Below are 14,462 nucleotides of genomic sequence, written 5' to 3'. Positions count from 1 at the left end.
TCCCTTAGCACACCTGTGTTTGGTGAGCACTATCCCGCCTTGGTGGTGGTGGTTCCTGTCTCATACACCACCACCTGGTTGATCCTGGATGCATTCAATTAGCCTCTTCTGAACACAACAGATGTGCTCCATCCTAAAGGTGCGGTCACACTTGACTTTTCTTCCCATAGACTTCCATTCATACGCACGCGAATGCGTCAGACCGGAAACGCGGGGTCATGCGTCAAGTTTCGCATGTTGCTGCGGTGAAAAGTTCAACCTTGGTGAACTCTGACCTGCGAAATCGCATCACTTGACTCCGTGAGACCAATTGAGGATCAAAACAGGACCTCTCTGGACAGACATTTAAAACATGGAGCAATCGCTCGCTTTTTTAAATGTCTAATCATCTTGTTTAATCCCGCCCATTTTCGCAGCGCCGCACGACAGAATTTCGCACACACAAAGCCCAATGTGACCGCAGCTTAACTGTGTCCATTATTGGAAACCCCATTAAGCTGTGGTCACACTAGAGTCTGTGTATGCGAAATTCTGTCCTGCGGGATTAAACAAGATTATTAGACATTAAAAAAAGCGAGTGATTGCTCCATGTTTTAAATTTCTGTCCAGAGAGGTCATGTTTTGATCCTCGATTGATCTCACGCAGTCAGGTGATGCGATTTCGCAGGTCAGAGTTCACCAAGCTTGAACTTTGCACCGCAGCGAACTGCGAAACTTGACGCATTACCCTGCGTTTCCGGTCTGACGCATTCGCATGCGTATAAATAGAAGTCTATTGGTAGAAAAGTTCAGTGTGTCCTCAGCTTGAGAGTGTGTGGCTGTTTCACAATGATGAGTTGCAGCTGGAAAGGTATCTGCTGTGTGAAGCTGCGGTAACACTTGACTTTTCCTCCCATAGACTTCCATTCATACGCACGTGAATGCGTCAGACCGGAAAAGCAGGGTCATGCGTCAAGTTTCACATGTTGTTGTATCACTTGACTGCGTGAGACCAATCAACGATCAAAACATGACCTCTCTGGACAGAAATTTAAGACATGGAGCAAATCGCTGCACAGCGCTGTACGACAGAATTTCGCACACACAAAGCCCAGTGTGACCGTAGCTTTAGATGTGTCCTCTTCTCTCCCTTCATCTCCTGCAGAAGCCTATCAGTGTGGTGGGTTGTGAACTCAACACAACAGGTCCTTCAATTGGAATGTTTTTTGCTAACCACAGAGAAACTACAAATTAGTTTTATTTTGGAAGCTTACATTAGCTTTTGGAAGATTATATTATATGTTGCAAGAGCCTGTTTAAGTTAAATGATATTATAGCAAAGCACAACCAACTCAAAAAACAGGCCGAGAAACAGTTTAAATAAGCAAACATTTATTTAAATTCATCATTTGTCACAAATTAAGACTCATTTACATCATATTATAGTGCAAAAGAAGAGGAAACTATACACAAACAAAACAATCCACATAAATCAGGGGTGTCCAAACTCAGTACTGGAGGGCTGGTGTTCTGGAGAGTTTAGCTCCAACCTTAATCAAACACACCTGATCCAGCTAATCAAGCTCTTACTAGATATACTAGAAACATCCTGGCAGGTGGTTTGAAGCAAGTTGGAGCTAAACTCAGCAGGACACCAGCCCTTCAGGATCGAGTTTGGACATAAACAATTTTCCATATAAGTCAATAAATAAAATTCACACAAAAATAATTTACCACACAAAAATGAAACAAGCATAGAACATCTAAATGATAAAGAAAATGATCAAATCAATAAATTACGAATTTAAACAAAGGCAAAACTGTTAAAAAATTTAAGTGAGAACAGTAACTACAAGGAAAACAAAAAGAATGTTTCAAAAATCAATGTTTAAATCTAAACACTTAAAAAAAAAATCAATGTTCCAGGAAGTGTCAAAGTCTTCTAGAAGATTTTTTTTTTCTTCTTTCGTTTTATTAATGATCTCCAACCACATCTCCTTCAGCAATGCTTCTACTGAGGGTCGGTATACATTGCTCTTGTACTGGCTGTGTTGTGGCTGGGCTTGCTGTATCTGAGCTGATGGCAAAACAGGTGGGCCTGAGAGAATGTTCCTTTTACTTTTCAATTTAGCCTGGCCCACAGTGCTAAAGGGGAAGTGGTACTGGTGAGCTGAGGCTGGCTGAGATGGTGAAGATGGGGGGCACACGTTGGCAGACAAGAGGTTTGGCAGTTGCAGCCCCTGCATCACAACTGCTGTGTCCTGCTTTTTAACTTTTTTATTATGCCACTGTACCAGGGTGGTGTGGCTCACATCCACCAGTTGAAGGTTAGTCTTTTTCATCACTATAGCATTGACCAAAATGCTGTGCCTGATTTTTCTGTAGTCTGCCAGGATGAGATCCCATCTCGACACTGTGCCGGTCCCCTTCTTTTTGGATGTTCTATGTATGGCACAGAGCCTGACAAAAATGGTCTCAACCAAGCAACAGCAATCTGGTCACTGTGCAAGTGGGGCAGAGGTGGTCAGGGCATGCCTCTTCAAACTCTCCACTCCTGGGGTAAACTCCTGCCTCTTCTTTGGGGACCTGAACCTCCCGGTGTCCAGCTTTGCTTGATGCCCTGGCAAACACCACCCTCTGCTTGTCATAGTCCAGTAGGTTCTGCCAAAGAGCAACAATATTGCTCACCTAAGCAGATAATACATGCCAAATGAGAAAGCAAAATGTGCAAAAGGTAAGCAAGTATGACAAGTTAAAGAGTGAACAAAGACTGGGTTTATATTCCTTACCTGCTATAATAATTATAACACACACACACACACACAGACAGACATTTATATATATATATATATATATATATATATATATATATATATATAACATAGGCAGAAAACATAGATTGTTCATGCGTTAGATGCGTAAACATAGATAGGTTACAAGATATTTACATACCCCAGACTCAGATGTTGAAGTGCTTTGCTGCAACATGGAGGCAGCAACCAGGGTGGCAGAGGCAACAGGCTGGGTGGAGGGTTCAGTAGGTTGGGTGGAGTGGGCAACAGGCTGGGAGGAGGCATTAGAGAAGATGGTGATTTTAGCAGGTTGGAAGGAGGAAGGATGCTGGATGGAGGAGGCGGGGGGTTGGGTGGAGCGTGCAGCAGCATCCAGGGCAGTGGAGACAGCAGACTTGGTGGAGGCAGAAGCAGGATAGGCAGTGGAGGCAGCAGACAGGGTGGAGGCGGAAGCAGGATAGGCAGTGGAGGCAGCAGTCAGGGCGGTGGAGACAGTAACAGGATAGGCAGTGAAGGCAGCAGCCAGGCCGGTGGAAACAGCAGAGGAGGTGGCAGTCAGAGTGGATGGAGGATGTCGCAGCCAGGTCGGTGAAGGCTGGAGGATGGATAGAGGAGGTAGTTGCCAGGGCGGTGAAGGCAGCAGGGTGAATGGAAGAGACAGCAGCTTGGGTTGTGGCAATGGGCTGAGAGGAGGGCAGGAAGTGGGAGGAGATGGAGAAGTTTGGGTCATCGTAGAGAGTTGCCACAGTAATATCATATACTTCTTCCTCCCTGAAGCCCTCATCTTCTTCCCCACCTTCATCCACATCCTCCAACATTTCCTCTGTCTCCTCTGAGTCTGGGTTCAATGCCATGGGCAGTCCGGTCTGACTCAGGAGGTTGTCAACAGCAAGCAGCTCTCCTACAAATGGAGAACAAAAAGACACAGACATAAATGTATCATATTTAAAGCATTCCATAATAATACTACAAAGACTTTCAATAATATCTAGACTTCTGTATTTGCCACTCACCGCATAACCAGGCTTTGGTGATGCAAATAATAAAAAATAAAAATAAATAACAATGAACACCCCCAAACCAAAAGTATTATGCACATAGTTAAGTGTAGGACATACCGGTGTATTGGGCAGGAGGCCTGAATGTTGGTATAAAACCCCGACCAAACACCACAGGCTGTTAGTGTTGACAGAGTGGGCCATATCCCCGGAGTACGTGAGAAGGGATGTTGGCTTGCTGGTCACAGCCGCAGTCCCTCGATCCTGATTCCACCTTTTCATGTCTTCCAGGAGGTATAGTTGAAAATTCAGTGCATTGGCACTGGTTCCTAGCAGAAAGATAGCAATTTAATAAAAAGGCACAATTTTCTACATTTTAAAAATTATTTAAAAGTTCACACATGTGATTTACCAACCTGGAATGAACCTGTTCAGGTGGCAGTGAAAAGACTCCAGGGATGTGGACCCTCTAGCGCACTGATATTTTGTCAGGATGACCCCAGACTTTGTGGTGGTGCCTACCTCTGTATAGAGTGGCACTCCAGGCACATCCTGGATGCATCTGACATGACGTTTTTTAACACGCCAGATGTGCTTCATGCGCACCTCATCCATTAAGGGCACACCCATAAGTTCCCTCCCATTTGCTCCCCCGAGTTCCTGCAGCAGCCTCTCAATCAGGCATATGGAGTCCTCCTCGCCATGCGTCCTCCTGCGGCAGTAACAGCTGAGATCCTTTTTGGTGATGCTTCTGTCCACCATGTCATCACTTATAGATGGCACACCCTCCTGCATCTGCTGTTTTTTTTAGCCTGCCACAATAGGCTGGGATCTCCAGCATCCCACTCAAAGATAGAGGCGGACAGGCATCCCATAACGGTGGGGTATAGGGGATGGGCATCAGTGGTGCAGCCCACAGCCAGCCGCCTCATAAAATGCCAGATGTCCAGCCTCATGTAAAGATCTGGCCATTCTCCAAACCTATTCTGCAACTTACTGGTCACTCCCTCATTTATGCAGCAGCCACAGTCCACATAGAGCAGCATTGGGGGTGGAACAGCTGCCTGGTGGTACAGGACACTGGTCAGAATCTGGCCAATCTCATTACTAATGGACGTCACCCAGAGTGCTGTCCCCCGTACATGACCAGCCTGCTTCTTTGTGATCTGTGTGACGGTCGTAAGGCTCTGTTAACTAGTGTCCACTAGATGAAGGTGTTCCATGACCTGGTATTTTTCTGGAGTGTCGAACAGGTGTGGTGTTTTCCTGTGATTACGTTTGGACCAGGTGTGGAGTGTTACCTCTGATGTGCGTTTGGATAAAGACCAAGAGAACAGAACTGCGGGTGTTCATCCTTCCCTCTTCAGCTTTGGAGTTTTTTTTGGTTTCTTTTCTTTATATTTATGTATCATTTCACTTAATTTTTGATTAAATATAATTAAGTTGATTAGAATTTCTGGTTTGGATTTTTGTTTTGTTGCTACTTCCTTGAGCCAGAAGGTTGTAACATCTGGAATTTATAAATGTAGCAAAACATTTTTTTATCACAGCCAACAATAATAATATGGCAATAATATAGAATTTAAAAACATTCAAACCTAACACAGAGTCAGTGATGCATTACCTGTTTCGTAGAATCCATCTTTAATAAGGCTGGGTCGATCAACAAAGTCAGCACACTTTCCAAGATAGTGTGCCAACCTCTTGTCATTTCTCCCCATGGTTTTCTCTCAGCTGCTTCATCAGTCGAGCCGGACTGTTGCCCAATGTCCTGTCCCAGAGCAACCAAATGACACGGATGTCACAGGCATACCTGAAATGCACATAGTTGCTGTAATTAATTGCAGGTTTATTGGAGGGTCAGTGGTTTGGGTCTACATAACTACCACATTTTCTACTCTGCTATACTTACTTGCGGGTCAGAATCAGTCTGAACACTTTCTGGTGTGGCAGGTCAAGCTGGTTCCGGACAGTCTGACTTGTTGACAGATAGTTCAGAGAGCACACAGTGCACCTGAGTGTCTCAGTCAACATCAGGTAGTATCTGTCAATGTCCAGGACCTTTCGAGCCCTCTTGTGGACACCATAACCTGTCAGATTCTTGCCACAAGTTGAGCAGGAGAACCTCACCTTCCACAGGTGGTAGGGCATCCACACCATTAACCGGTGGGTGAAGAACCTGTCAGGTGTTGGTGTCTGGTGGTAAATAAGAGCTGGACCAGGGGGCTCATAACACAGCTGTAAAACTGGCCACAGCTTGCCAGAGTGAAATATGGTGTGGGCAATCCATCTCTGGTCCTGCACAGGGATGGCTTTGCTCAGTTCACCTGGCAACCGGAACGAAGCTGAGGCGCCAGCAGTTGTTTGATCCTGTTTGGAAGACAATTTGTGTATAAATAAAGCCGTTAATGTACACCTGTTCAATAAATTGGTGCTAATATACTCACAGACACGGTCGCAGGACTGAGAGTCCTCACAGTGGATGGAGATGGGCTGGAGGACTTCATCAAGGAAGGAGAATGGGTGGAGGACTTCCTAGGGGATAGAGAAGGAGTAATGGTGCTCATGTAACAGGATAATTTCAAGCATATTGATTTCACTATAAGGGACATGGGGTCCTTCGTTCTACTAGTTTGGGCCTCAGTGTAGACAACTGGGACCCACCAAAGCGCTACTTGGTGAACTACAAACAGAAACAAATGATAATATAATATAATTATTTTCTAATTCAATGAAATTACAACCTGCAGGACTATGCTAGAAACATTCTGAAGCTAGTGGTATATACATCCTGTCAAAAACATACTAAATGGTTTTAAGCAAGCATTAATTACACAGAAAATATTCACCATTGACAAATTTAGAGGGGGCCTTAGAAAAGACCATGGCACTGAAGCCTCAGACTGCACCAGTGGTGCCAGGAGCAGTGTCTGAAGCATCAGACTGTGGGCCAATGACGCCATGAGCTGTGTCTAAAAGCCTCAGACTGTGGGCCAGTGGCGCCAGGAGCTGTGTCTGAAGCCTCAGACTCTGGTGGTGCAGTTGGAGACTGAGTGGAAGTGGCAGGCTGCAAAAAAAAAGATGTAGTGAAAAAGCATTAATAAAATAACAGCACTAATAAAAATATATATTTGTTGCATTATCATAAATGCCTTTTTAAATATATCACCTTAGTGGTGTGAAATCCTCAATTGCAGGCCCTGGACCCTTCAAAGAGGGTGGTCTGTCCGCGGGCATGCATGGGGCATTTCTCAATCTAAAAAGATAGATTTGAAAGATCTTAGGACTCTTTCTAACCTCTGTGTTTTGCTTTGAGAAAGCAGCCCTGCATTGCTGTTGTTTTTATGTGCTTTTATTCTTTATTTGTCTGAATACTTTAATTAATCATATCATTATTTAGAAACATTCTTTATGTAGTTTAATCACATATTTATTGTTTTTGACATTGTGTACATATTTTTCTATTTCATGGTTATTTATTGTCATGATTAGGAGATAGTTTTTAACTTCAAAGCACTGATATTGTTTGCACCATTGCCAACCAATCTGCATACTACATATAATGTCATTAAGTATAAGTAATTTTGCCTTACCTTCTGATAAATGTCATACCACTTCCTCTGTCTTGGAGCTGGTCAATTGCCTGCTCAAGAAGGCCAAACGCCAGAGCTGGCAAAGACTCTCAACCTGGCCATCCACTCCCCATCACCCATGGCCTTGTGGCTTTTTGGCTTAGTGCTCATCTGAATTTATCATACAAATGTAAATAAAACTTAACAAGTGCATTAATTACAATACTGTAGCCTGTTGCCTGAAACAAGCGAAAGAAAGATCACATTTCCCAGGTAATTTCTCTGCTATGGTAAAGGGACTAAAAGTCCCTAGTACTAAAAACATATTAATTAATAGAAACATGAAAATATAATTAATTGATAACAACACAACAGTTATAAATAATTGTTATTAAGTATAATAAATATATATTAGCAAAAGAAGTGCATTTCTGTTATCAGATGGGTAATAATAACACGATAACACAATAGTAAACATTATAATAAACATTTCGGTTCAAAAGAGACATTTTTATTATTCACAGTAGAATGACCGTAAGTTATAAATAACTATAATTCATATAGCTAATTATCATTTAGTAGCAATATCATTTATGGGTACACCATTGTAGTAACAGTTATAAATCATACAAACACAATACACATTTAGCAACAATAGGCAGGCAATTACAGCTTTTAATTTATTCTTACAATTCATATAGCTAATGAACATTTAGCAGAAAAAGCCTATATTTTTGTGTAAACTTTATTTTGTTTTTGGCTAAGAAATACGGGGGGAGGGAGCTGTTGACACGTCGACAAACATTTTGATAAACACATCCAAACAACTGTATATACAGTATATATGCATGTATATATAGATAGTTATTAATTTAAACACACGTTCAAACAAAATCAATGATTTCTGCAACTGTATCAAAAGTCTGTAATGTTAAACAGGGTGTGGGGTCGTGAACTTTGACACTATGCACAAAAACGTGAACTTAGGGTGACTTTTGTTAAAGTTCTTGTCATAAAATTATAAATCAGCGTTAGGAGGCCAAGACTGTGACATAACAAAAGACTACAATTGACAAAACAACTTTTATCAGAATATATAGAATTTGACAAAAATAACTTACCTTGATTGGTTATATGATGATGTGCTCTCGTCAGAAGACAGCGGTGTTGTCATTCATTTGCATATGCCGCGACGCGATTGGCTCTCATGCATTTTCACAATGGAGAGCGACAGCGGCGATTGCCTCCCGTCCATTCTCACAATGGAAAGCGAGAGCGGAGATTGGACGAGGAGAGAGACTGACGATCCTGATCCAGGTAGCGCCACAGAGACTCAGACCAACCATACCAACAGTGGTAGAAACGCTGAACTTTGTCTCAATAGGTCTGCTCGATGACCCAAATGAAAGCTGCTGAAAACAGAGAGAGAGAAAGGTAACAGAAACGCAAAAGAGTCAGTGAGGGGCAGAGTTCAAAAGGAAGACAGCTCTGGGGAAAAAGCTGTTCCTCAGTCTGCTGGTTTTTGTCCGGGGGAGCCTGAATCGCCAGCCGGAAGGCAGGAGAGAAAACAGTCTGTGAGCAGGGTGAGAGGTGTCCTTAAGAATACTGCGTGCTCGGCGCAGACAGTGTTTCTTCTGGATGTCCTCTATGGTTGGCAGTGTAGTCCCTGTGATGCGTTTGGCAGTTTTCACCACCCGCTGCAGTGCCTTACGCTCAGCAACAGAGCAGCTTCCATACCAGACTGTGACACAGTTGGTCAGGATGCTTTCTATTGTGCAGCGGTAGAAGTTCACCAAGACGGCTGATGAAAGCTGGTTCTTCTTTAGTTGCCTCAAGAAGAATAGGCGCTGATGAGCCTTCTTGACCAGGCTGGAGGTGTTGGTGGTCCAGGAAAGGTCCTTAGAGATGTGGGTCCCCAGGAACTTGAAGGATGAGACAGGCTCAACGGCCATCCCATTAATGTGGATGGGATCATGCGAGCCTGTTCGTCCCTTCCTGAAGTCCACAATGAGCTCCTTGGTCTTGCTGGTGTTAAAGAGCAGATTATTGTCGGTGCACCAAGTGGCCAGATGCTGTATCTCCTCCCTTTAGGCAGTCTCATCATTATTGCTGATTAGACCAATCACTGTGGTGTCATCTGCAAATTTGATGATGGTGTTGGATCTGTTCACAGGCCTACAGTCGATGGTAAAAAGGGAGTAGAGGAAGGGGCTCAGCACGCAGCCCTGTGGTACACCAGTGTTGAGTGTGACGGTGGTGGAGCAGATGTGGCCTGATCTAACATTCTTAGGTCTGTTAGTCAGAAAGTCCATAACCCAGTTGCAGAGAGACGCATTGATATCCAGGTCTCTGAGTTTGATCAGTAACTTAGAGGGTATGACAGTGTTGAATGCTGAGCTGAAGTCAACAAACAGCATTCGTGCATAAGTGTTTTTATTGTCCAGGTGTGTGAGGACAGAGTGCAGTGCTATGGAGACGGCATCTTCTGTGCTCCTGTTGCCACGGTAGGCAAACTGATGTGGGTCCAGTGTGGATGGCAGAGAGTCTTTCAGATGTGCCAGGACCAACCGCTCGAAGCACTTCATGATGATGGGTGTGAGTGCTACAGGGCGGTAGTCATTCAGTCATGTTGGGCTGGAGTGTTTGGGCACTGGCACAATAGAGGTGGTTTTAAAGCATGTTGGCACAGTTGCTAGGTTAAGTGACAGGTTGAAAATGTCTGTGAATACCCCAGTGAGCTGTTATGCACATGCTTTGAGGACGCGCCCAGGGATACCGTCTGGTCCAGCAGCCTTACGCACATTGATCCGACTCAGTGCGGTGTAGACTTCTGAGGAGGTGAGTGTGATAGGTGAGTGGTCGGTTGAGGTAGTGTTCCTGGTGTAGGGTTCTGTATTGTCTCTTTCAAAGCGGGCATAAAAGTCATTTAGCTCGTTCAGGAAGGAGACATTTGTGGCTGTGGGTGTGGACTGGCTGGGTTTGTAGTTGCTGATGGCCTGGATGCCCTGCCACATGCGCCGAGGATCAGAGTTGGAAAAGTGCTCCTCTAGCTTTAGCTTGTAGCAGTGCTTGGCCTTTTTGACGCCCCTCTTCAGATTAGCCCTGGAAGTGCTGTAGGCCTGTGCATCCCCTGATCTGAATGCAGTGTTGCGTGCCTTCAGCAGGAGGCGCACCTCCTTGTTCATCCATGGCTTTTGATTTGGGTATGTGGTGATCTGTTTCTGGGTTGTAACACTGTCTATGGTGGTGTTGATATTTTCCAGAACAGAGGAAGTGTAACCGTCAATGTCTGTGTGAGAGCCACATGTGGCCTGGGAAGCAAACATACTCCAGTCTGTGTGTTCAAACCTGTGCTGGAGTGTGGAGTCCACCCCCGCTGGCCACACTTTGATGGTCCTTACTGGTGGCTTCACACGGTTGACGATGGGTGAGTACTTGGGGGTGAGAAACAAACAAAGGTGATCTGATTGACCCAAGTGGGGGAGGGGGGTCACAGCATATGCTTCAGCCATGTTTGTGTAAACTTGGTCTAAAGTTTTGTTTCCCCTTGTGTGGCAGAAAATGTTCTGATGGAATTTGGGGAGCACTGTCTTTAAGTTTGAGTGATTAAAATCCCCCGCAACAATAAAATCAGCCTCCGGGTGAGCAGTCTGTTGTTTGCTGATGGCTGCATGAAGTTCATTCATAGCAAGCTTGGCATCAGCGTCGGGAGGGATATAAGCAGCAGTTATTATGGTGGAGGTGAACTCCCGTGGCAGATAAAACGGTCTACATTTAACCATTAGAAATTCCAGGTTAACAGAGCAATGTCTCCCAACGACGACAGAGTTTGTGCACCAAGCTTTGTTAATATAAATACATAATCCTCCGCCTCTGGTCTTACCGGAGTCATCCGCCGTTCTGTCTGCTCGGAATGTTTGATGCTCCGTTAGCGATATAGCGTTGTCTGGTATCCCGCTGTTTAGCCATGTTTCTGTGAAAATCATGACATTACAGTTCCATAATCTTTTGCTGTGGTTGATGCGAAGTCGAATCTCATCCATTTTGTTCACCAGTGACCGTACATTGGCGAGAAAGATGCTGGGTAAAGAGAGCCGGTGTGGTGTTAGCTTTAGCTTAGCTCTTAGCCCGCCGCGCTTCCCACGTCTTTGTTTACGTTCTCTGCGCCGCCTCCGAGCACTTCCGCCCGGCCGGGTATGACTCTCAGGCTCGGGTGTTCTGGCGATCTCAGGGATGAGTCGAAGATTGTTAATAAAACTGTCCGGAATGCACAATCCAATATCCAAGATGTCCTGTCGGGTGTACGATGTAAAGGCACTGCTGTTCTGCACGAACAGACCCGAAATGAGCAGGAATAATACTGCAAAATTGCAGATACTGGAGAGACACTGAGCCTCACGAACCGAACGCGCCGCCATCTTGTCTTTAGGTCAACAAGAATAAAAAAGATTTGCCAATACATGCACTGGACAACAATCTTCTGCTAAACTCTGATGTCATGTTGTAACGCTAGACAGCACGTGGCCCAAGATCTATGCCCCGTGCACGTGTTGGCAGTTGCAAGGCAGCGAAAAGCTTAATTCGTCCCTGGGTGGGTTTAACCAACATCCTCTCAGTTAACAGCCGAACGCGCTAACTGATTGCACCACAGAGACTCAGACCAACCATACCAACAGTGGTAGAAACGCTGAACTTTGTCTCAATAGGTCTGCTCGATGACCCAAATGAAAGTTTCTGAAAACAAAGAGAGAAAGGTAACAGAAACTGCCAACGTGGGGCTCGAACCCACGACCCTGAGATTAAAAGTCTCATGCTGTACCAACTGAGCTAGCCAGGCTGATAAAAACTCATTCAAGAGCAAGTCACTGTTTTCATCAATAACTTCCCTACCCGTGTAAAGTTTGATGGTGTTTTTAAGTCAACAAGAATAAAAAATTGGCCAATACATGCACTGGACAAGAATCTTCTGCTAAACTCTGATGTCATCTTGTAACGCTACACAGCACGTGGCCCAGGATATATGCCCCGTGCACGTGTTAGCAGTTGCAAAGCAGTGAAAAGCTTAATTCGTCCCTGGGTAGGTTCAAACCACCATCTTTTCGCTTAATAGCCAAACGCGCTAAGCGATTGCGCCACAGAGACTCAGACCAATCATACCAACAGTGGTAGAAACGCTGAACTATGTCTCAATAGGTCTGCTTGATGACCCAAATGAAAGCTACTGAAAAGCGAGAGAGAAAGGTAACAGAAACACCCATCGTGGGGCTCGTACCTACGACCCTGAGATTAAGAGTCTCATGCACTACAGACTGAGCTAGCCGGGCCAGTGAAAAAGACTCATTCAAGCGCATGTCACTGTTTTTATCAATACCTTCCCTACCCATGTAAAGTTTAATGTTTTTTTTGTCAACAAGAATTTGCACCATTTGGAATCATGAAAAACCTTTTGTCTTTGTTCCTTTCTGTCCTTTTACACACGCACTGAAAAAACAATATGGAGCGCTTCACGGATTTGTGTGTCATCCTTTCTCAGGGGCCATGCTAATCTTCTCTGTATCGATCCAATTTAGTATATGTGCCACCGTAGCGAGCACATTCCCTTGGTCCGGCTCAAGGCATATGTACCCCTCGAGTCCCAGCAATGTTTCTCCAAGGTGGTGGGGCCCAGCGAGCCATGTTCCCACTTGCAAGCCGTGCACTACAGAGCCTTGGCCATGTAAGTGCTAGGCACACTGACTGATGCAGTATGCAGTATAAAGATAGGGGAAAATAGAGTGTCAGGGTTGACCTATGGCAAAGTCCCACTAAAACAAAGGCTTTAGAAATGCATTGGTTGCACAACAAAAGAAACGATCATAAGGCCTCCCACATCCTTTTTCACCATGCATGTAGACTTTCCACTTGATCCAACAGCTCCTCCCACAATTTGCTTAACTCGCGCTTATGCACCATTTGGAATCGTGAAAAACCTTTTGTCTTTCTTCCTTTCTGTCCGTTTACACACGCACTGAAAAAACAATATGGAGCGCTTCACGAATTTGCATGTCATCCTTTCGCAGGGGCCATGCTAATCTTACCTGTATCAATCCAATTTTAGTATATGTGCCACCGTAGTGAGCACATTCTACTGGTCAGGTTCAAGGCATATGTACCCCTCGAGTCCCAGCAATGTTCCTCCAAGGTGGTGGGGCCCGGCGAGCCATGTTCCCACTTGCAAGCCGTGCACTACAGAGCCTTGGCCAAGTAAGTGCTAGGCACACTGACTGATGCAGTAGCTCACCAAGTATAAAGATAGGGGAAAATAGAGTGTCAGGGTTGACCTATGGCAAAGTCCCACTAAAACAAAGGCTTTAGAAATGCATTGGTTGCACAACAAAAGAAACGATCATAAGGCCTCCCACATCCTTTTTCACCATGCATGTAGACTTTCCACTTGATCCAACAGCTCCTCCCACAATTTGCTTAACTCGTGCTTATGCACCATTTGGAATCGTGAAAAACCTTTTGTCTTTCTTCCTTTCTGTCCGTTTACACACGCACTGAAAAAACAATATGGAGCGCTTCACGAATTTGCGTGTCATCCTTTCGCAGGGGCCATGCTAATCTTCTCTGTATCGATCCAATTTTAGTATATGTGCCACCGTAGCGAGCACATTCCTTTGGTCCGGCTCAAGGCATATGTACCCCTCGAGTCCCAGCAATGTTCGTCCAAGGTGGTGGGGCCCAGCGAGCCATGTTCCCACTTGCAAGCCGTGCACTACAGAGCCTTGGCCATGTAAGTGCTAGGCACACTGACTGATGCAATAGCTCACCAAGTATAAAGATAGGGGAAAATAGAGTGTCAGGGTTGACCTATGGCAAAGTCCCACTAAAACAAAGGCTTTAGAAATGCATTGGTTGCACAACAAAAGAAACGATCATGAGGCCTCCCACATCCTTTTTCACCATGCATGTAGACTTTCCACTTGATCCAACAGCTCCTCCCACAATTTGCTTAACTCGTGCTTATGCACCATTTGGAATCGTGAAAAACCTTTTTGTCTTTCTTCCTTTCTGTTCGTTTACACACGCACTGAAAAAACAATATGGAGCGCTTCACGGATTTGCGTGTCATCCTTTCG

The 14,462-nt window shown here is 44.8% G+C and overlaps 2 protein-coding genes and 3 non-coding genes across 5 annotated transcripts; all 5 read right to left on the bottom strand.

Moving 5' to 3' along the window:
* Nucleotides 1–2,936: 2,936 nt before the first annotated feature.
* On the bottom strand, nucleotides 2,937–4,854 carry LOC130242212 (uncharacterized). Its single transcript, XM_056474257.1, has 3 exons — nucleotides 4,186–4,854; nucleotides 3,890–4,098; nucleotides 2,937–3,672 (listed from the first exon to the last, which is right to left on the bottom strand). Exons 1-3 carry the CDS (start codon nucleotides 4,562–4,564, stop codon nucleotides 3,643–3,645), a joined length of 618 nt encoding a protein of 205 aa, XP_056330232.1. The 5' UTR covers nucleotides 4,565–4,854; the 3' UTR covers nucleotides 2,937–3,642.
* Nucleotides 4,855–5,423: 569 nt separating this feature from the next.
* LOC130242380 (uncharacterized) lies at nucleotides 5,424–7,500 on the bottom strand. Its single transcript, XM_056474471.1, has 6 exons — nucleotides 7,363–7,500; nucleotides 6,939–7,025; nucleotides 6,619–6,836; nucleotides 6,217–6,304; nucleotides 5,682–6,139; nucleotides 5,424–5,582 (listed from the first exon to the last, which is right to left on the bottom strand). The coding sequence occupies exons 4-6, from the start codon at nucleotides 6,274–6,276 to the stop codon at nucleotides 5,477–5,479; spliced, it is 624 nt and encodes a 207-aa protein (XP_056330446.1). The 5' UTR covers nucleotides 6,277–6,304; nucleotides 6,619–6,836; nucleotides 6,939–7,025; nucleotides 7,363–7,500; the 3' UTR covers nucleotides 5,424–5,476.
* A 5,329-nt stretch (nucleotides 7,501–12,829) lies between these two features.
* Nucleotides 12,830–12,935, bottom strand: LOC130242541 (U6 spliceosomal RNA). Its single transcript, XR_008839047.1, has one exon. It is a non-coding gene; the product is annotated as a U6 spliceosomal RNA (small nuclear RNA).
* Nucleotides 12,936–13,355: 420 nt separating this feature from the next.
* Nucleotides 13,356–13,462, bottom strand: LOC130242542 (U6 spliceosomal RNA). The gene has a single exon (XR_008839048.1). It is a non-coding gene; the product is annotated as a U6 spliceosomal RNA (small nuclear RNA).
* A 425-nt stretch (nucleotides 13,463–13,887) lies between these two features.
* On the bottom strand, nucleotides 13,888–13,994 carry LOC130242521 (U6 spliceosomal RNA). Its single transcript, XR_008839029.1, has one exon. It is a non-coding gene; the product is annotated as a U6 spliceosomal RNA (small nuclear RNA).
* Nucleotides 13,995–14,462: the final 468 nt, after the last annotated feature.

This window comes from Danio aesculapii, chromosome 15, assembly GCF_903798145.1.
Source record: "Danio aesculapii chromosome 15, fDanAes4.1, whole genome shotgun sequence".
In the NCBI taxonomy this organism is placed as follows: Eukaryota; Metazoa; Chordata; class Actinopteri; order Cypriniformes; family Danionidae; genus Danio; species Danio aesculapii.
This window is presented reverse-complemented; position numbering and strand designations above follow the sequence as displayed.

Bases quoted from the DNA above. Each gene is read 5' to 3' on its own strand.
- LOC130242212 (XM_056474257.1), bottom strand. From the start codon at position 4,564: ATGCAGGAGGGTGTGCCATCTATAAGTGATGACATGGTGGACAGAAGC. The intron at 4,099-4,185 runs GTTGGTAAATCA...TCTTTCTGCTAG, and splicing joins CCTGAACAGGTTCATTCCAG to GAACCAGTGCCAATGCACTG. The intron at 3,673-3,889 runs GTATGTCCTACA...CTCCATTTGTAG, and splicing joins GCCTCCTGCCCAATACACCG to GAGAGCTGCTTGCTGTTGAC.
- LOC130242380 (XM_056474471.1), bottom strand. From the start codon at position 6,276: ATGAAGTCCTCCAGCCCATCTCCATCCACTGTGAGGACTCTCAGTCCT. The intron at 6,140-6,216 runs GTGAGTATATTA...TCTTCCAAACAG, and splicing joins TCAGTCCTGCGACCGTGTCT to GATCAAACAACTGCTGGCGC. The intron at 5,583-5,681 runs GTAAGTATAGCA...TGTGCATTTCAG, and splicing joins AGACTGATTCTGACCCGCAA to GTATGCCTGTGACATCCGTG.